This window comes from Mercenaria mercenaria, chromosome 9 (assembly GCF_021730395.1).
Source record: "Mercenaria mercenaria strain notata chromosome 9, MADL_Memer_1, whole genome shotgun sequence".
Taxonomy (NCBI): domain Eukaryota; kingdom Metazoa; phylum Mollusca; class Bivalvia; order Venerida; family Veneridae; genus Mercenaria; species Mercenaria mercenaria.
The window spans coordinates 10,425,751-10,449,337 of NC_069369.1; the positions used below are offsets into that span (position 1 = coordinate 10,425,751).

General features: G+C 36.6%; 1 protein-coding gene across 1 annotated transcript; it reads left to right on the plus strand.

Moving 5' to 3' along the window:
- Positions 1 to 2,466: 2,466 nt before the first annotated feature.
- On the plus strand, positions 2,467 to 22,823 carry LOC123531067 (uncharacterized). The gene is made up of 3 exons (XM_053552018.1): positions 2,467 to 2,543; positions 18,517 to 18,605; positions 20,407 to 22,823. The coding sequence occupies exons 1-3, from the start codon at positions 2,467 to 2,469 to the stop codon at positions 22,821 to 22,823; spliced, it is 2,583 nt and encodes an 860-aa protein (XP_053407993.1).
- Positions 22,824 to 23,587: the final 764 nt, after the last annotated feature.

Sequence of the window (23,587 nt, forward strand, 5' to 3'; positions counted from 1 at the left end):
GTGCGCTGTACAGCGTGCAATCAGTTAAAGTGTTAGTCCGTTGAGTCAGTTGTACCGGGTTGATTTACAGACAGTTGTGAGACAGTTATCTATGATAATTTTAGGTTGTAAACAAAGTCGATACAATCAACGAGTTTTGTGAAATCAGTCATGTAATAAAGCTAGATTCGCGTCGGGCGTGGTCTTAGGTATGAAGTTACAATTACTGTAACCGATTGACCGGTACCATCCATCCATTTAACCGTTTGTTTTAGGAGGGACCTGTTTGATGGCACATATGTAGCGTACGCATCAAGTACGCGGTAAGACCTGATTAATGTGCCGTGCGAGATGTATAACCGCGGTCTAAAGTGTGAAGTTTATTGACTATATCGGTGGCGGCCCCGTATGGTACGCACCTGCGGCTTGCAAAGGAAAGATTAGTTTGATGGCACATATATATGTGAAATTGGAATGTGTGCAACAAGTATGAGTTTGACCGAAACTAAAGAAATTTATGTAATATTGGTAGAAACCGAATTTGAAGCCGTTGACGGTCTAAAACTGTTAATAGAACTAAATGCGGAAAATTGACACGTGTGCATGCTATTTTTAAAGTTTTGACAATAGAAAAATATATAGAAACTTTCCGTGGATTGGACACAACCCAACTGGCTTTATTATCAGTTGATATATAAACATAAACCTTTGTTTTAAGTGACTGTGACTTAAAGTTTATTTAGTGAATAATTAAAATAAACAATTAAAGTCTTAAAAGTAACATTGGCACAAGATAGTAATACTTGAATACATTTTAATAAAGAAATGTTATATATACTTCAACGAGAACGTTTATTTGTCTTGCAGTATGGAGAGATGTCCAGAATGTCAAAACAAGGGGTTTCAGAGTAGAAAATTATTAAAGCAACATTTCGGTAAAGAGTACTCATATTTGGCAGTGATATGCCCATTCTTCCCTAAGGAAAAGACTTACAAAAGAGTATTTAACTTGAAAACTCACTGTGAAAAGAGACACAAACAAGAGATCAGAGATACCAGATGATACGTTCACGAAGGCTAACGGGTTCTATCTTGCTGTCAACCCGGAGAAGCACAAAGAGCTCTGTTGCCCCTCCGACAGATTGTCATCAGCAGCAGTAAAGTTGAGAACTCTAATGTCGCAATGGGTGGAGAAATGTAAGAGCTCTACCCGCACACGACAGCAGATCTTGGATGGTTGGGATGCTGACGATAGCGCATTCCACATGCCAATTGAATTGCAGGTGGTTAACCCTCCAACCCACCAGTCAACATTGACAGTACTTCACATATCTCTTAGCACTAATTTGGCTCCACATGCAGACATTCTATATGATGAAGATAAGGTCAGGGTATATTTCACCCCGGACTTATACGATGACAAGTTAGCAATGAGAGCCATCGCACGTATTATGGCTGGGACAACACTAAATTCAGGTCATCAGTCTTTCGATAAATCAACGGCTGAGAGTGCACCAAGCTTGAGAGCGGCAGTTGCAGCTAAGTTGAAAGTACATTCAAGTTTAATTAGCTGAATAAAGCTCAAAAGAGTGCAGTTTGGGACGATAAACGAGAGCAAAGACGACAGTCGGTGAGCAAGATCTGCCGGTAGGTAGCGTTACTGACATTGTGGGGCCCCTAATATAAATTCAAACGGAAACCCACAGACGTATTGCTACAGAGACAGTAACAACTTTTGATCAAACTGATAATGATAATGAAACTTTCATAGCCATGAAAGTACTTAGTGAGATCAATGAAAGAGAAACTGAAACTACTGAAGGCACCAAACATGAAACTCCAAATGATTTACAAGATCCATCATTTGTGAAAGACATTGAAATTACTGAAAACGCAATACATGACACTTCATTTGATTCACAAGATCTATCACTTGTGAAAGACACTGACACTTCAGGAAACCATACACATGACACCCCAATTGATTTACATGACCAGGCTCCTATGGAAAACACAGAGATTGCTGAACCCCCTAAATTAAATCTACAAAGTGAATCAAATGACTCTGCAGCTATGGATAACAATGTGGTCTCTAATATTTTACAACAAGCAGCATTGAATGCTGGTCTGACCGGCCAACCATTGCCAATAAAGTCAACCGTCAGAAAAATTGCAATTCCAAAACGTGACGTAATTAGCACGATGAATGCAAGTGAACTTAGTCATGTTCCACCGAAAAATGTAAGTTTCGCTTATAGGGCATCGAAAATGTTGCGCATGGGTGCGATGCCCCTGTTTCCACCAGCTCGCACATGATGGAATGAAGATGAAGTAGTGACCATCGAAGAAGGGAGAGTATCGAGAAAGTGGCCACTAAGAGGATGGAAGGAGCTTTCTGCAGACCAGAAATTACTCCAGCAAGAGTTTCTTTGCCTACAAATTCTGGAAGAAAGGCTTGGTGACATTTCGTCAACTGACCGTAGCGAAATGCTTGAGGAATTTAATTTCCTCGCTCTCCCTGGTGCAAAATCGTTCCCCATCACAAAACCGGAGCAGCTGGCCAGGTACCACACTTTCAGTACGCTAGTGGCAGTCTCAAAGGGTCGCCGACTCGACAAATGGACCGCAATGTTAGAAGGAACAACCATTTGTAGAGATACGTCAAATGATAAACTTTTGCAAGCTTGCTCAAAAGTGCCATTAAGACTTTAGAGTCATAACAATATACTAGTTTATGTAGACAGAGCATTAGTATAAAGTCATTGAATAATTACTTGAAACCATAGAATTAGTGATAAATAGCATAATGTTCCAGCTTTACATTGGAACGTTACAATTAACAATGATAGTGGTTGTTTTGAATAATAGCTTTGTCTAGGAATGCATTATGTGCCTGTTGTTTGTTAAGAAAAAAAGTAATTTAACGCATGAGGTTTAATTATGATATAGTTTTGCTAGTTTAAATGGTTGAAACTGTTGAGTTGTTCAAGAGTTTAAATGTTTTAATGAATAAGCATTATTCAACTTAAATTTATTTATAAACGATGCCATTTTCACAAAGTACAGGTTGTGACCTTAAGTTGTGATACGTTTTAATTTAAGTAAAGGGTGTTCTAAATGTATTGTCACATGCAGATTTTTAATCGCAGATTATTATATGTTAGAGACAAAGTTGATAAAATTGTTATGAAATGTTAAAATTGTACTTAAAGAATTGTAAAATTCAGGAGAATTTTATTTTTGAAAGGTGGGGAGTGTTATAATATGCCAAAGTGTTACTATTTTAGGATGTCAATTTTGCCATCCCCACCTCAGTTTACATGAAAATCACTCGTTTCATACTTATGAAATAGATTACTCACATCAGTTACATGTTAATTTGCATAATTTCTTAGGTTACACCACTTGAATAGTTAAAACTTTGCATATTTCTTCGATTTTCTGTGATGTTTTTGTTTTGACAAGTTGTTGTTGTTGTTGAGATTTTTAGCAAGTATAAATTCAAACTTTCCGTATATTTCCTTGTTTTTGGAGTCACATCACTAATATAAATTACTCTTGTTACAATGTTTAATCTTAGGAACATTCATTGTTACGATATGTTGTGTATTTTTCATGTTTTTGTTGTTTTTCTGTCGAACGGCAATTTTCTTTACTGGACAAGTCGGACATTGTAGCGCTGCCCGTTAGTATTTTGTTTTCGTGATTATACGAAAATTACATATCTTTCATGAATGTATTGTATATGCAAATGTTCAGAATCAAATAATCTATTTATTTATGTCAGTATTTCACCATTGTATAGTGTATTATTCTTGCATTCGGCGAGGAACGGTAGACCGATTCTGCCGTTTAGATCGCTGGAACGGCAAAGTCAAGTAGACGTTCCTGCGTTCTGATTGGTCGAACGGTAGACCGGCACTCGCAGATTCCTATATATTTGAACGTTGGGTTCAGTCAGTATCGTTCTGGGTCACCAGTCAAATTGCCAAGCAGCAAAGTAAACAAGTATAAGTCGTTTGGTGAACGGCTAAATTCAAAACAAAGTCTAAATTAACTGAGGTTGCCGTTTCTAGATAAATGTGACTGCCGTTTAAGTTAAATGCCATGTGATCATCGTTATAACTGAAATATTTGCCTGGCGTTCACGTAAGTGCAGTAAATCTATTTGAATGGGTTGTGTCCAACGTTCAATGAGGCCAGACAAAATACCGTTTTTCAGTATAATGTTATAGTGCCGTTCTGAATTAGATCTAGCAATACCGTTCTTAAAATGCATTTTTCTGCTAGAAAGTAAAACCTGTTGGAATGCCGTTCTGAACTAGAAATACCGTCGGTACATTCTGCTACATAGTAAACACTTGTTTTAAATGCTGTTCTAAATAAAAATGTGTTGCTTTGAAATCGACTTCCGTTTGTCATCTGTTGTCATCCTGAATATATAGAATGACGTTGCTAACAGTATTGACGGATTGTCGGGCAACGGGCGGCCATTTATCACAAAAGCTCAGCCGACAAATCGTTCTCATGAGAGCTTAAAACCGGTAGTTCAGAAAACTGTTTAAACAATTCAGAACTTGATATGATGGGACCGTATTTTACATCTGATCGTTTACCATTTTCATTTCTTTTTAGAAATTGCCACACTGATTGCGACAGAAATATATTACTTTTCCTTCGATTTACATAGCTTAAGGAGAATGTTCATAGTTTTTCGAACTCACTGAATTGGTTATGAAAAATTTGTCAGACCACACATATTTACAAACTCATAGCATGGCAATAAAACATATTTTTCTTCCAAGGCAGAATATATTTTAGACAGGATTTATTACCGTTGCTGTCAAGGGAATTTGAAATGAAAGTGGTTTAGGCAAACTATAAATTTTACAACCGGAATGTGTTTCTAAAGAATATAGACTACAGTTGAAAATGAAACTGTGTTCCATATGATCAAATATTTGAATCGACTATTTTAAAATAAAATGGGCAGTCTTTTATAACTCCTACTTTCCTATTCCATTGATATCTTTGTATTTGTATAATATTCTTAAAGTGAAGCCTAGAGAGTATATTTTCAGATAAGACCGACACCAATGCCGTATATTATTTTTTATCATGGCCATTAAACTTATTGCTTTATTTTTAAATTTGCACAATATAATAGAATCAATCAGCACCAACATTTTAGTTCACAGACTATATAATTGATAGATTTCACGTTAGGTACTTTTTAAAGACAGACAGTCTTAAATAATACGTGCAGATAGATAGACGATTTTTGTTTTAAGACAAATTGCAAACATTTTAAGCTTAAAAAATTAATGTATTTGCTTGAACCGCTGTGGATGTATTTCTCTTGATGTTTGGGTATATAAGCATTTTTTTTAAACTTGTGAACTTAAAACTTATTAATTAAAACTGACAGCAGAGTAGTTTGATGTAAATACCAATGTTAGAAACATTTAAAAAAATTGTTTACCATGTTAGTTCACTTGCACGTTAACTAGTGTGCGTATATTACAGATAAACTGCACGCACACCCAAGTTATAGCCTATTTTGCTTTGAAGTTTAGTTTCACCCCTTGCAATTGAAATTATTGTGAAACAGCACCGATTTAAAGAAACACATTAGGATAGGGTACAAATAGGAGTTGCATTTATCATTTATCTTTGTTTTTCCTCATAATCACACATCGTCACAGCCGGACAAATGTCAGGAAAATAAAAACGAAAACTTTATACCATAATTGCTTACATGGTAACGAAACATTCTCTGTCAACGTTTAACGAAACAAACTGACAGGCGATAGGGTGTGCCCAATATAACTAATGGAAAAGTTAATTATTAAATGTTCAAATAGAGCTTTATTCTCGTAAAAGCTTGGCAGTTTGATATACCTACTTCGTGAAGGACACTTAAGTAACTTTTATCATAAATACACTTCTGTTCATGAATCTATCACTGATTTAAACATTTCGAAGAAAAGGTTGTTGGGTTTATTAGTATTCATGGGTAGTGTTAGACATAGTTTTATCGCATACTGATTATAGCATACGGGCAAACGAATACAAATAACGTACTGTACATGATACCAGTAACTTTGGTTTCATTGCGATACTTTAATTTTAAAAAAAATCATCAAAACGTCTTGAACAATATATATGGTTTAACTATCATGATTACACTGACTGACGAAATGCAACTGCACTTCGACAAAACTGAATTGTAGCACCTTAGATTTTTATATGTTTAACGTAACGTTTCAGACTTGTTTTTAAGAAGAATCAGCCTAAATTAAATATTATATCAACATTGAATTGAATTGTTGTTGTTTATTAAGTAAGTTTGACGCACAATATATCCTTTTGCTTGCAAATTCTGGTTATAATCGTGCATACAAGAAGCAATAACCTAAATTACTGGAAACAATTTAACTGTTTCTTGAGTTTTCAACTTGCCATGTTTTCCTGCTCCTGGCAATTTTATGTTTTGTTTGCGTCTAAACAATTTAATTTAGGATGAGAGAAATCAAACGTGGCGTGCTATTTAGGTTACAATGTTTTTAACATTAAAAGAGTGAAAAATTATATTGGTTTGCTACTGAAGTTTTTCATACAAACCTTCGTGGTAAGAATATTATGCAATAGTTCTTAACACGTTTAAACCTAATGAAATATTATTTTGTTGTTAGGCGAATATTGTATGAATCAGGTGAATAGAACCTTATCGTATACGTATAACCATTAATGATAACAAGTTATATAATATTAGGTTATTTAACATTGTTCTGTACAATAAGGAGATATATTTGGACGAGTAACCAGCTGAGAAAACCATATTGGACTTGCCTAACGGCTCGTCCAATGTGGTTTTCCCAGCTGGGTACGAGTCCAAATATATCTCGTATTGTACAGTTCAATGTTAAATAACCTTTTTATTCTATATCTATTTCATTTTATTTTAAATTAAAAATGATTCACTGAATATTGAAATTCTGCCTTTCTCATTTCAAAACGCATTATTTAACTCTGTACACACAGCGCCTACTTCACCCGATTTACATTCGGAACATTTTCACGCGTTTTGGGCTTTATCGTATATTTAACATGGGACTTTTTGAACCGTCAAAATACAGAAAATACAGGTTTTTTGTAAGAACATGCGTCCAAAAAGGTAATATATTATACGGTCACGTGTTGCAAATGAACGTTCACGATTGAATAGATAGAATAGATATATAGAATAATAGTGTTTATACCCAATAAAACCGAGTCTACAATTTTCACTGTTTGCTTTGTTCTCGGTGCTTCCGAAGGATCTACTTTCCAGATTTTATTTGTTTTATACACTTACATTGTAAAGTCACACCGACACGGAAGGTATTTCCATTTTTTTGAAATACCATAGTTTTATGTTCGAATTATGTTGACTTTATCTGTGTTTTGATAAATAATAGTTTTGTTAAAATTATAACTGATATCTATGAATAAATCACAATGGTAAAAAATAAAAGCACTCAAGTCTAAGCAGAATTGTTTCATTCATAACGCTACTTGAAGCATGCGATAAGTAGTAAATTGAATTGGAGAATGCAGGGTTTTCTCGAAACAATTATCAAACACAGTAGAAATATCTGCTTTTTATCTGCAAACAACGCAATGTTATTTTGAGAGGCAGACATAAAACAATTTATAACTTGTTTCAGTGTAAACACTTGAGATTATAGCATATGTGCTCAAGTAATCGAGCACGTAAAGCAGCTGTAACCGCCTCGATAGCCTAGGCATAGAGCGTTTGCTTCGAGTTCGTGTGTTCGATCCCCGGCCGCGTCATACTAAAGACGTAAAAAGTGGTATCAGTATCTCCCTTGCTTGGCGGTTGGCATTAAAAGGGAAATTGGCCCCGTCTTTCATACTCTCGTGGCGATTGATTCCATCAGGAATGCGGTTCGAGAGTGATTAATATAAAGTGATTAATGTAAGTTGTAGAACTTCCTTCACAATCGACCTAAAATAAATTAATATAAACTATAGCAGTAGTAAACACTACTCTGTTTTTCATGAGGTAAGAGCTTATCACCTATGATCATGTCTAACAAGAGCTCCGTAAAAAGCGGGACAATATACACCCACAGTAATATATCAGAGGAGAGTGTGTGGTGGGAGAGGAGGGGGCGGGATAAAATGTAGCAGCGGGGAGGGTTTGGGGGTTTAGTACGGTATCAGTGATGGGATACTATGAAACAAGAAACTGACAGTTAATTTTGATGAGGGGGTGATTGTTGAATGTTTGTCTTGCGGGAGGGGTAAGAAATGGGGATAGTTGCACCCCTCAAGAATCTTCGCCATCACCAACCTTTATGTGTTCCTTTATTTGTTTGTCTTGTCCTTGTGCGTTTGCTTTGTGTGTGGTGTGCGTGTGTGTCCGCGTGCTGGGTTTGCGTTTGGGGAGGCTGCGTTTTTGGATCGTGGCTTTCCCTGTTTGATATTCTTCCTTGTTTTCATTCCAAGTTTAAAGTCAACACCTTGATTAGTTTTGAAGAGTTGTGCTCCAGAACCAAAAAAACAAAGTACAGATTTGAAATCAATTTGTGACCTTCACCATTGGCCTACGAACTAAGTACATGTGCTTGAATACTAAGAAACAAAAATAAAAGTGTGAAAGAGATTTTTGTATGTAGTGGTTTATTGGTGGTTTATATAGGGAGATCGGGAGTGTGTGTGTGGGGGGGGGGGGGGTGTATTGTGTGTAGAATTGTTCATGTGAGAAAGACATCAAGGTGGCTTACGGAAGGTCGGTGGGTGTTCCTAGATGACATAAAACTGTGTCGATGTGTTTGTATACTCAACAAAACAGATTATTATTAGTAGTATTATTATCATACCACATTTATATATCACTCATTTCATGCACATTTACACATTCAGAAGTGTTTTACAAAATATATTTCAAAACAAAAAATACAAAAGATTTTTTAAATTTACAAACAACATTAATGTAAAACAAAACAAGACAAACATATACACGTATTTAAAAGAATTTAAGTGACCCTAGGTTCAAAATACTGTCCTACGCTATTACATGAAAAGAAAACAAAAATGCACTTGTCAGTTTGCAAAATTTGTAAAAAGAAGCGGCTATTTAGCAGGCTTTTGAAAGCAGCCAGCGTGTCAGCTTTGAAGTCCAATATTGACGGGAAGGGAGTTCCAAAGCTTAGGAGCAGTGAACGAAAAGCTCCGTTTGCCAAACATTACGGTTTTACTCTTTGGCACAACCATTGACAGCGTGTATTGTGATCTTTGGTTTCTAACCGGTCTATGCACTTCTACCATATCCCTTATATAGGCAGAGGACTGATCGTATAGAGCCTTAAAAGTGAGGGCCCGAGCCTTGTACTTTACCCTGTATTTCACTGGCAACCAGAACCTGTGTGATATCATTGCGACGGGGCGTCCTAGGAATAACGCGACCTGCCGTGTTCTGAACATGTCGTCAGGTGTGTTGTTTGGAATACAATTTAACAAGGCATTACAGTAGTCTAACCGTGAGGTAACCAGGCTAATGACAATCACTGGTATATTGACATATTCTGCGTAGCTGTGCGAATCCTGCCGGGTACACAGAGTTGACTTGCTGTTCCATATCCATACTGTTGTCAAATACTGCACCAAGATTCCTGACACATTTTGTTAATTTTTTACCAGAGTCACCGACCATGACCGAGACGTCCTCAATATACTTGGAGTTCTGCTTTGATCTGAATAAAGTTACCTCTGGTTTATCGGCAACGAGCTTCAACATGTTGCAATGCATTCACGAGACACTTTCAACCAGACAATTCTCAATGCAGCGCAAAAAAAATGCGGCACAAGTCTCACTTCTAGCCACCGCCTATATTTGCTAAAAGGACGGGTACAATTGAAATTCATCAGCGTAGAAATGATGAAGCAGTCCATGACGTCTGCATATACCACCAACGGGTTAAGTGTACATGATATAGTTCTTTAGACCAGATACTGATCTCTGGGACACACTGTTCCTATCAACATAGGCGCCGACAACTCACCACCAACGCATACAGTTCGATAGCGGTCACATTGACATGATGACATCCATGCACGAGCTTTGTCAGTGACTCTAAAATGATGTTCGATACAATTGCCAATCGTGTCGAAAGCTGCAGACAGATCAAGTAGCACGAGGTTTGTTACAGAATTTCGGTCGAGAGATGTCAGGATATCATTCTGTACCTTTATCACAGCCGACTCAGTTGAATGAAACTTTCTGTACGCAGACTGCAGTCCCTCATGTACCTTATTTACTAGCTTTTCCAATATTTTCTAAATTAATGGGAGATTAGGCACAGGTCTGCAGTTTTTGAGAATGTTTGTTTCGAGACTTGGTTTCTTAAGCAAAGGTATCCTCCCACTGTTAAACTCTTTTAGTACATAACCTAATTCCATTGATGTATTTATAATGTTTGTTATCAACGACAAGAGCTCATCAAGAATTTTTTAAAGGCCATGTTGGTAGAGGGTCAAGATCACAGGATTTGTTTGGAGATTTTCGTATGATTTGTTTTACCTCTTCTCTCGTTGCAGGAGCCAAATGAACAAGACAGTTAGCTACTTCCTGGTGCTTTGTATAATTCCAGTCTGCTGAATCACAATCAGTGTGGCTAAGCAAAATAATGTCATTCCTTATATTTTCAATTTTATCGATGAAAAGGTCACTTATCTTCTGCAAAATTTCCTTTGAGGATGATTACGAAAGACGGGCAGTATCTTGACTGTATCCTAGAAGAGTTCTAGTTATGTTGGCAAATCGCCACACGAATTTACTTTATCAGAGAGGTAGTCGGATCGGGCCTGAATTAGGAGTTTATTTTCGGTAGCACATTGGTCTCTATTAAGCTGATGGTCGACTGTTAGTTAAGATTTACGCCATTTCCGCTCAAGTTTGCGTTTTAAGGGGGAATGGTACTTTGTCAAAATTTAAGATTTGCTAATAGTCGTATATACCAAAATAAACTTGAAGATATTTCAAATTTGTATCATCATCTTTTAGAGCAATAAACATGCGTATGACGTTACCATGACGTCGCAAACATGACCCGTTTTCGCGCTTTTTACGTCCGTTAATGGTAGCACTAAAATGGTATAAAACTCGATATTACAAGCGTATTGTTGGCGTCAATGCATTAAATTATATATCAAACGAGAGAATAAAGCAATTTCTTAGTGATCATTAACATGAAAAGGTATTTTCTATCCGAATTTTCGAAGGAGGTGCGAAAACAGACTTTTGGTTGTTTAAGAAAATTCAGGAAAAAAATCGCTTCTGATCCATTTTGCAAAAAAATGGCCCGTGGAATTTTTGCCAAATTTTTGTATGTAAAAATTCATTATGTTGTTAATGGCTGTGCCAAAATAGAAAAACGTTCACCGAAGCGTTTTTCTAGTACAACCGTTTGAATTAGAGCATTGTGACGCAATAAACAACGTCGCTTAAGACATGACATAAGCACGTGAATATTTACATTATTAGCCTTATTTTTACACCAGTGGCTGCAAAGATGGTGCTCTCCATACATATGTGGAACTATGCTTTCTAGCGCCTGTATTAATTCAGCTTCTCCTTTTTGCTTGTTTTGATTGACAGCGTATGTGAATTTTTTAATGTATGATGATTTCACTTTTTCGGTTAATGATGGACAGGCTCGACTAATCTTTTCAAGTTTATTTCCTACGATCCGTTTTGTATGTGCTGGATCTGAAAATTTTACAATGTCAGAATTAACTTTCTCCCTTGTTTATTTCGTTGCTGCAGAGCCATCGTCTGTACATCAGTCCAGAATTGCTTGCCTCTTTATGCAACTGAGCACGAATATCGGGCTCCATAGCTTTTACAGAATTGCTCCAATTTTTTGGCATCTGTGAAGTTGACCATATTTAATTGTTTTCGTGTAAACTTTGATAAGTTTTCACACAGTTATTGTTTACTTTCAAACATTACATATGTTGCAACAATATTTGTTACTTATTTATAAACTTGAACCCATATAATAAAACAGTTATTGACTGTTAAGCCATCGGATATGATGTGATATTCAACGGAGGAGAACAATATTGACCTCTTCCAGTGAATACCATAGCATATCCAATGGCTCAAGGGTCAATAATTATATAATTTTCAAAACGAAATTAACATAAATAATTGACAGAAAACCTCAATAAAAATATTGCTCTTTTTCACTCAAACTGTTAGAAAATTATTTTACTTATACAGTAGTCATAGATAATTATCACTCACATGGGAGTGTTAAATTTACATACATTTTATTTTTGTATGTGTATTTATTTTATGTAATAAGTTGCTTTGAAACAATCATAATATTTTGATGGCAAATTTATATTTATAGATAGATTTATTGATAATATTTCTTTACTCTAATATTTACGAGATTATCCCATTTTTGTTTTCTCGCAAAAATATAGCCAAGGGAGACAAACAGATACTGATTAAGTACGGCTGTTATATACATTCTTATTACAGAAACACAACCTAAAGTATAGATTTGTACCAGCATCGTGTTGGCTTGTCAGGAAATTATCAGTAGCGCGGTACGGTGACCTCGGAAAAGGGCGCATAACATGCGAGATTGTCGGCTTATATGGAAATTCCAAATGAATTCATATTATTGTTTGTTTTGATTGATAGAATCCTGTTTTACGGCCCTTTCAGTATTTCAGTTATGTCAGGCAGGTAGACAAGCTTACTGCTGCTCATTGGCTGTTTTTTTATTAAAAATATAAGCATTCTTAATTTATTAAGACTTATTATACAGCCATTCTATTCAAACTTATTCTTTCTAAAATACGTGTAAAATAAAAGCTCAGTACATAATCCAGGATCGGGAACGGATTTAGCATCTTTTTGAGTGATCGTTCTCTAGTGTATACTGCTAGTTTCTATCTGGACCAACATTGCAAACTTTAATATATTTTTTATTGAATTTTAGGAAAGACAATATTGTGAAACAAGCCGCGACGGCATCTGGACGAACATTCATCATTCTATATCGTTATGTCGTCATGTAAACGGAAGGGGTACCTGTCCGTGATGGCATGTTTAAAATTCATAATTTAGTCGTTTCTATTCAGGTTTTTTCCCCGTCCTGTGCAACAAATAACAAATAACAGAAATATCTAAATGAAATGAGCCGCGCCTTGTGAAAACCAACATACGGTGGCTTTGCAGTCTGGTCAGGATCCATGCTGTTCGCTAACGGTTTCTTAAATTGCAATAGGCTTTAAAAGCGAAAAACATAGATCCTGACAAGACTGCGCAAGCTGGTCTGGATCAAAGCTAGTCGCAAAGCCACTATGTTGGTTTTTTCATGGCGCGGCTCAAATAACATATGTTAAAACTACCCGCCATACCTTATGAAACGAGCGTAAAAACTTGATTCAGAAAATCAATCAACTTTTTTAACAGTCTTATTCCTGTAGTACTTACTTAAATTCTATAAATCTGCCTTTAATTGTATCATTAATACAATTTAAACGAAATTCACATTCGGATAGAACTGTGCGGAAATGTTTGTATTTTAATTATCCCATGCTTACCTAATGCAGCTGCAACGTTTATTAAATAGAGGTTCCGTAAAATGCCATAGCATTTTAGATTTTACATTTTAGAATGTAGTACACTATATAGACCATACTTAGTTTCGGAAAATAGTTTTTTTCCAGTAAAGTCTTTGTTTTGAGTGTAACGCCATTTTTTCAACAGTTTTTCAGTCATATAACGGCGGGCTGTTAACCTAACCAGTTTTCCTGGATTCTGTACCAGTACAAACCTGTTCTCCGCAAGTAACTGCCAAATTCCCCACATGAATCAGAGGTGGAGGACTAATGATATCGGACACAGTGTCATTCATCAAATAGAACATACGCCCCGTCCGAGGATCGAACTAGAGACCCCGAGATCCGTAGACCAACGCTCTTACCTATTGAGCTAAGTGGGCGGGCTTCAGTAAATTCTTTTTCCGCATATTTTGCAACCATTGTCAAATACATTACCAAAATATGCATAATCGACGATTCTTCTATTTTGCTTTTCTCCGTTTTATTATCACTCCCGACACTCCCTTTCTTCAAAAACTTAACTTTTTTAGCCTTCTGAACTGTCCGTATTTATCGCGACTTATTTTAGAGAGCAGCTGAGTTTGAAAAAGGTGCATGAAGTGGCTATTGAAATGAACATCAAGAACTTCTAGTAATTTAAAAGACACGCACTTTTCAATAAAAATATTTTGGAATACTGTATGTTATATTTTTACGATTAGATTGAAATATTTAATTCATGTCTCATAACTGCTTGTTTATAGGTTTCCAGGTAGAATTATGACAAGCCATTTAAAATAAACACATGTAACGTTACATAACGATTACATGTCTTTTAACGACGCTGCAGTAGTCAAGTTCAAACGGTTTTACTACAAAAACGCTTCGGTGAACGTTTGTCTATTTTGGCATAGATATTAACAACATAATGAATTTTCACATACAAAAATTTAGCAAAAATTCCACGGGCCAATTTTTTGCAAAATGGATCAGAATCGATTTTCTTCCTGAATTTTCTTAAACAACCAAATGTCTGTTTTCGAACCTCCTTCGAAAATTCTGATAGAAAATACCTGTTCATGTTAATAATCACTAAGAAATTGCTTTATTCTGTCGTTTGATATATAATCTAATGCATTGACGCCAACAATACGCTTGTAGTATCTAGTTTTATACTATTTTAGTGCTACCATTAACGGACGTAAAAAGCGCGAAAACGGGTCATGTTTGCGACGTCATGGTAACGTCATACGCATGTTTATTGCTCTAAAAGATGATGATATCAATTGGAAATATCTTCAAGTTTATTTTGGTATATAAGACAATCAGCAAATCTTAAATTTTGACAAAGTACCATTCCCCCTTAAGTGTTTTGCCCCATGAAGTTCGTATGTAAACCACGGACAGTTAGTTCAGAAAACGACAGTTTTGTGCGTATTGGGACATGGTTATCTATCAGTAAGCATAATACATTTGCATATGCACTTACTAGCTGATCCACGTCTATGCCTTTTGGAAATATATTTAGTGCATGGGGCACTGAGATGTCTTGTTTGAAAGACCTTACGTGAATAGAGCGTACCTTTCGAAAAGAAACCGTCTTCCACAGTGGAGCTGGTTTTGTGGTACAGACCTCTAGTGAATTGCATAATGGTCTTGTGACATATAACCAGTATTATCACATAAGACCTGACACTTGATATTAGTTTGCTGTCGTCCCTGGTCATGACAACATCTAATATATGACATCCGCCGGCATGGGTAGGTGCATTCACACGTTGATACGTACAACATTACTGGAGTACACTGGTAAAGTTGGCAGCATCCCGATCTTATGGAATATCGAGATGAAACACACTAGTCTTTAAATCGTTTTGTTTTGTTGATGGTATTCTATATCACTGTCACTCGTGCAGACAATCCTTTGATACTCAAATAATAATCCATGTATTCGTATTGTTTAAAATGATTAGATGCAATAACACGAAGAGTAAATACAGATTCATATATGAAATCCACGCCTCCTCCACGGCTCCTGATAAATAAATAAAAGCCAGTGCTGTATGACAAAGTGAAAAGGCTATATTCTGTACCTTTCTATTTAATAGGACATGCTTGTCATGAATTCATTGTTGCATTTCTAATATGGGTATCCGTCAATAAATAAGTAAAATATTAAGCAGTGTTAAAACACACATAATAAAGACTGAACATAACTAGAGCTATCACTAAAGGTGATGAATGTACCCCCCGCATGCACTGACACAGTACATTGAATTTGACACACACAAGACTGCATAATTATGTGGACTGTATGTATACAGTATAGTAACAAAAAACAAAGTCCCATAACTATGCAGAATATTTATCTAAAAGAATGTAACATGCACCATGCACAACTAGGGTTGGTACTGATCACTTGTGTGAAGTTTCATTAAATTGTGTGCAAGGGTTTGGTAGATTAGGCACGCACAAGATTGCATATGCAGGCTGTATGTACATAGTATGTTAACAAGAAACAAAGTCCCATAACTCTGCAATTTTTGTCGCTGAAAGAACCTAACATGCCCCATGCACAACTACTGTTGTTACTGATCACTTGTGTGAAGTTTCATTAAATTGTGTCAAGGGGATGAGGAGAGATGGTGCACACAAGATTGTGTCTATGTATATAGTATAGTAACAAAAAAACAAAGTCCCATAACTCTGCAAATTTTTTTTCTGAAAGAACCTAACATGCCCCATGCACAACTACTGTTGTTACTGATCAGTTGTGTGAAGTTTCATTAAATTGTGTCAAGGGGATGAGGAGAGATGGTGCGCACAAGATTGTGTCTATGTATATAGTATAGTAACAAATAAACAAAGTCCCATAACTCTGCAATTTTTTTTTCTAAAAGAACCTAACATGCCCCATGCACAACTACTGTTGGTACTGATCACTTGTGTGAAGTTTCATTAAATTGTGTCAAGGGGATGAGGAGAGATGGTGCGCACAAGATTGTGTCTATGTATATAGTATAGTAACAAAAAAACAAAGTCCCATAACTCTGCAAATTTTTTTTCTTAAAGAACCTAACATGCCCCATGCACAACTACTGTTGGTACTGATCACTTGTGTGAAGTTTCATTAAATTCTGTCAAGGGAATAAGGAGAGATGGTGCGCACAAGATTGCGTCTACGGACAGACGACCAGACGGACAGACAGACAGACGGACAGACAGACAACCTGAAACCAGTATACCCCCCCTTACAACTTTGTTGTCGGGGGGTACAGTTATGTGTCTACAGTATAGAGGCTTGATAATCTAAATCGTATTTCAAAGAAACCAGATAAACGATTCTAACGGATATTTCTCTAAACAAGACGTCGTTCCTTGAAGCTTTCATATTTCAGAGTAAAAAGGCATTTGTCCAAACAAAAACAAATATCAGTGAAAAAGCGGTAAACAATATTTGAATGAATTACAAAAACAACAGAACATGAACATGAAACATAATAATTTTAAATGGTATTAATTTTCCATAAATTCGGAGATGAGCATTTAACAAAAGAATTGTTTTTCACATTCAACCTGTTATGTTTGCTCGGATAAAGTTTATGCTGAAAAATAAAATTCGTCTAATATACGGAAAACATTGCAAAGACAGTTCAGATTCACGAAGTAAAGAGATACTTTAGTCAGCACCTAAGTCTGGCGACAGTACCAAAATAGAATCTAGTCTGATTACTTCATTGTGCTAGTAAACTAAGGTTCGTATTATTTTGAATGCTTGACACAACAAGTTCCAGTTGTAGCTAAAACAGATCAAATGATATATAACGCGTAACGAATTCCAAATTCAACATCATTCCGACGATTTACAACAGATGAGAATATGCAATCAATCCCTTATTCAACGATATACTAGATCTATATATTTGCTCTGATAACCTACACATTTCTAACGACGTGTAAACGATTCGGAAATGAGCCACATACTTTATCTTATGCACAAAAACCCAAACCTTTTATCGATTAATTACACAACAGACAATAATGGACTTTTATTCTATTATTAGGTTACAAGCAACAAAGCAATTACTCAAGTTGAAAACAGTGGCATCAAATTGCTAATTCCAACCAAAAAAAAAAGATACTTTCTGGTCTACTTTTCAACTGAGACAATGATGTTTTTATTTGATTTACGCAATACAAGTTAACACAACACCACATGAAAGTTACCATAGTTGTTTTGGGTTGTATAACGAAATTGATTAGCAGAACAGGAAACGAAATTAATAGCTCATAGTTAGATTTTACATGACGTGCTGAGGCAAAGAACGTTTGTTTATCAGCAGGATTATTATTATTGAGTATTGAAGGACAGCCTGTCACTATCTATGCTGAATATAACAAATTTAGCTGTAGCGGACCGAAATTCAGTGATAAATTTATAAGAATTTCTGGTGAATGCTTTAGCTTACTCCTCGGTGTTTGGACATTGGAAATATGTTTGCATTTTGTATGAAAGAATGCATACTTAGAAATGAATATCGTTCAAGTCAGCTTTTCGATAGCATTATCGTCATTATGGTTGTTGTCACAATCCGTGCAGTAATGAATTGCCTGCATGTATTGCCAATTCTTGCATAATATTATGTTGAATTCTTCATGTGAGAAAGCCATCCGGCTGGTCGGCGGTTCTACCGAGGTGCCCGCTCGTGATCACCTGGGGTCTTCTTCCACCATTCAAAGCTGAAAAGTCGCAATATGACTATAATCGTGTCGGTGCGACGTTAAAACTAAACAAAATAAATAATATTAACTAAGAATGAAAAAAAAAACAAGTGTGACACCATTTTCGTCCCAGAATTAATGTCTTTTATAAATTTCTCCTGTTGTTCCATGTACATGTAATAGTGTTAAACTGCCCGAAGATTCTCATAAATTGAGTTTAGCTAAGGCCTGTCAAGCCACACCTATATGTTACACGTATGCTTCTGTAGCAGGTATATTAATCATTTTACGCTGAATTCTAGATGATATTTTTCGGTGCAATGCCTTCACTCTTTACAGCATGTACTGAGTGTAGGTGACGATCAAAATCTGGTTTTGTTACAATTTCAGCATATTTTAAAAATGCACTTTTTACCACTAGTGCCCTTCAAGGAATATCTTTAAAAATGATGGTCGGCGAATTGTAATAAGGAAAGAAGTTTCTGAATTTTTCATGTAACATTCATCTTTCATATAACATTTTTCAAATTGCAAAACTAAACACCGCACTTTAACAATTTAAATGGTTCTTTTTTAATTTTTCGCAAAGGTTTCTTAGGGTTGCAATTTTGTTTCGATTATCTTTAGACGAATAATTACAGCAGTAGTTTGATGAAGATTCTTGAAGCGGTTCAGGAGAAGAGGTCATTAAGCCTGTTTATATTTTTAGCTAAATTGGTCCCTATCCCCATTTGTAACAAAATAGCAAGAGACCTTACGATATTGTTACACATCGAGTTTGATAAAAATCCATTACATTTTAGTGGTTAATGCGAAGAAAGGCATATCTACTTTTAGCTATAGTGGTCCCTAATAGGGCCCAAGTTCCTATATAAATAAATTTGGAAGAGGACCTTATAATGATGCTCCAGACCAAGTATGACAAAGATCCACCAAGCTGTTCATGAGACGCTGTATAAAGGCATTTCTAGTTTTAGCTCTAGCAGCCACTAAAAGGGGTCAAATGTACCAGCTGTTGGCTGCGGGCCTAATAAAGATGCTACAAATCAAGTTTGATTAGAATACATGAGGAAAAATCAATTAAAGGATTTTTTTATTTATTATTTTTATTTATTTCTAAACTAGGCCAACTGATCCCGCTTTAACAAATGCATATTCGCTATTCATGAGTCTTTGGACAATGACGTCACACCTATAAAAAGTGAAGGTCAAGCAAAACATACAATTGTAATTATTTCAATATTTCTGTTTCATAAGCAAAGTTTGACCGTAGTCATATCACATAGATAAACTGAATGCAGCGTACCTTCATTTCAGTGTAATGAGATTCAGTCATTATATAGCATATATATCAACTGAGTTCAATATTTGCATACCATACTAAAGAAAAATATTCATATACAAATGTATAATAAATCAGTTGAATAATTTATAACAAATATATCAAAGCAAACAAGTACTCATTTTAATATGCAATCTGAATAAGTCACAAAAGCAAGAAATCTTTTCATATACAGACGACAATTGTAACAAGGAAAATCTTTTAAAAAGCACTTCTCTACATAAAAGACTCTTATCACACCCTTATTCATGTGATACGCAGACCGTATTCAGCTCTTTCTTTAATTTGATATATGTTGGTATTTGAACAGGTTTTTATCATATTTATTAAACTTACTTGTCATTTTGAGATATATCAATATTCTTGCTAAATATACTGAGCCAAAGTTAGCTTTAAAACTGTGAACATCGTCGTTTAGGATAAACGCTTTGTCTACATTTCACTCAGCGTAGCACAATCAACAGAGTAAAAGAAATTGACACTCTCGTCCAATCAGGCAGAGTGTTGCATAAATCTTCCACTTTTATAAATTATCTATAATGCGTTATCAAGTAGTTTGATTTGCAAACTGAAGTCACGTGGTGTTGGAAAGTCTAGGCGTTCGTTATGGCGCGTTTCTGCAGCAGACGACTTACCGGCGCGTCGACGTACGTTACGTCTTTGTATTGATTTGTATCACTTCCGCTAATAAAGAGAGCAAATACACAACACATTATTCTTCAATTCTACAGACATTGTTGGTGCCGTGACACAAACCGAAATGAATCTGCAGAAACTTAGACAGACGAGAAATGCACAGAAAGCTGTTATTGCACACTATATGCAGAAACTCGAGACCGCCGGAGAAAATACAGAAAATGCAATCGAGTTTGAAACAATACTTCAGGCGATAGAGGGAAAGTATAAAACGTTAGAAGCGATAAATGAAAAGATTTTAACACAAACAGACGGGGAAGATATTGAGAGCGAGATGCTAGAAACTGAAGACTACATGCTTAATCTTCAAATTAAAATACGGAACTTTCAGGCGCTCATGAAACAGAGTACCACGCCGCCACCGCCGACGCCGGAAATTCACCGTATTGATGATCTCAACAGAAATGAGAGTAGCCGGAGCACAAGTACAGGTACAGAAATTCAGTTTCATAACCTACCCAAGTTAAATTTCCCTACATTCAGTGGTAACATATTAGACTGGCAGACTTTTTGGGATTCATTTGAGTCTAGCGTGCATCTCAACTCGTCACTTTCTCAAGTTCAGAAATTTAGCTACTTAAGATCACTACTCCATGAGGGTGCTGCACAAGTAATTGAGGGATTTCCACTTACGCATGGCAACTATCTTAAGGCTGTAGACCTGCTACAAGAACGCTTCGGACAAACTCACATGATAGTAGATGCTTATATGCAAGCTTTGATGGATTTACCCCGACCGACTAACAATTTATCTAGTATGAGAACATTTACTGACAAACTAGAATCGTACATCAGAGGTCTAGAATCACTCGGTCAATGCCAGGAGTCTTATGGCAGTCTACTAGTTCCAGTCATCAAAGAAAAGCTTCCGGCGGAAGTTAGACGCAACATTACCCGCGACCATGGTGATAGCCACTGGCAGCTACCGACCTTAAGAGCAGCACTGAAGAAAGAGATCACCATCATTGAAGCTGGCCAGCCTATTGACACTAAAGAACTTTATGATTCGACTGCTATGTTCCATACAGGTACCAAGTCCAAGCCAGGCGGTATCCAGAGAAACCGGAAACAACATGATCGAAAAAATTCACGCACATCCTGTCCATTTTGTGGTGAGCATCACAGTGCCACTTTCTGTACCAAAGTAAGTTCTTTTGCTAAAAGAATAGACATTGTTAAAAGAAAACACTTATGTTTTAATTGCTTAGGAAATCACCAGGTGTCCTCCTGTCGTTCAAACTTCCGTTGTCGCCATTGCCGAAGGAAGCATCATTCAAGCATCTGTAATAAGAGTCCGAGTGAAAATTGCAACCTTGATCCTACAATAGCCCCCTTCGAACCTTCTACTTCCGGTCAGTCTATTACCAGTTCAACAGAACAGTCAGCTGCGTTTCATTTAACCACTCATAACAAAACTAATGTCCTTCTGAAGACCGCCATTACGAAAGTTAGTTCTAGGAGATGCATCGCCGACGCAAATATCTTGTTTGACGAGGGTGCACAGAGGTCATTCATTACGGAGGAACTTGCAGACAAACTCGAGCTTCAGCGTACCGGAAGTGAAGTAATACATATAGCTGCCTTTGATTCCTCCACACAGAAGGTCAAGCATATTGAAACAGCGACAGTGTACCTGCTCACAGAATGCAATGACAAGATACCAGTCAACGTCCTGGTGGTTCCTACAATAGCTGTCCCATTACAGAATCTGCAGCGTTCTGTGTCCTCACTTCCATATTTACGAGATTTGAAGTTGGCTCACCCGGTAACAGATGATGATACATTTGATATTTCGCTTGTGATTGGAGCCGACAAGTACTGGGACATCGTAGAAAACGAAGTTGTCAGAGGTTGCGGACCGACAGCTGTGAAATCTAAGATAGGATACCTCCTGTCCGGTCCACTTCCGGATACCAGTAGTAAGTCATCAACACAGTACATCATGAATGTCATCACCGCTCCGCCAGATCTTTACAACTTAGAGAGGTTCTGGAAGCTTGAATCTTTGGGTGTAAGTGTACAGGAAGAAACAGATGCTACTTCAGATAGACTTAAAACTTACCAGAAGAACAACTTTGATTTCAAAGATGGACGATACATAGCTAAATTACCATGGGAAGAGGATCATAAACTTCTCCCTGATAATTACAATATAACATTGAGACGTACACAAAACAACATCAGACGTCTTCGTGAAACGCCAAAACTTTTACAGAAATATGGAGAAATTATTGCTGACCAAGAGCAAAGAGGATTCATTGAAAGGATTAACGAGAACCAGTCATCCAGCCAAGTACACTACATACCGCATCATGCTGTTAAAAAAGAATCCTCAACGACTCCTATCCGGATTGTCTTTGATTGTAGTTGCCGCGAGTCACGTGATTCTCCAAGTTTGAATGATTGTCTCGAAAGTACACCACCGGAGTTAAATGACCTAACAGGAATTTGATCAGATTTCGACTAAACAAATTTGCGTTGCACAGTATTGAAAGGACTTCTAACGTGCAGCTGGAATGAAAGTGATAGGATATGATACGTTTTTTATGGCTGAGGACACAACAAGACCCTAAGTCAACTGATCACTTACAGATTCAGGACTGTGTTGTTTGTGCACATGTTCCATTCATTTTAAATGCACTTTATTGAAACATCTCGAGCAACGCTTCCATCTGGTTAGGCCGATTACGAAAGATTTGTAGTTGACAACATATTTCATTTCGCACAGAAGCTAGATTCTTCCTATTCCGTGTGACATGATTGATTCGTCTGTGCTGATTTCAACTCCGTCCTGGAACTTAATAGATCGTCTACGTGAACTGCCTCTACACAGAAAGTATGATACAGATAGGCCGACAAAGATTGGGCCTGCATGGGACCTGACGCTGATGAATTATTTCTTCAACGTACTATTTTTCTAAAAGTGACTTTATCACGAAACGAGAAATTTACAACGACGGCAAAGTGTACGAACCACTGGGATTTTGAGTCAGTCACAATACGCGCGATTTTACTTCAAGACATCTGCAACAGAAATATGACTGGGATGTCACTTCCGGGGATCTGTAACAGAGGTATGAGTTTTTTCAAATGACTTTAATCAGTTTGCAAGTTAAAGTTTCAGCGTGATTACTTCTCCGCAAACGACATATTGACACAGCAGATGACTACACAAGTTGACGTCCACACACACTGCACTGTTGCTGATGCCAGTCT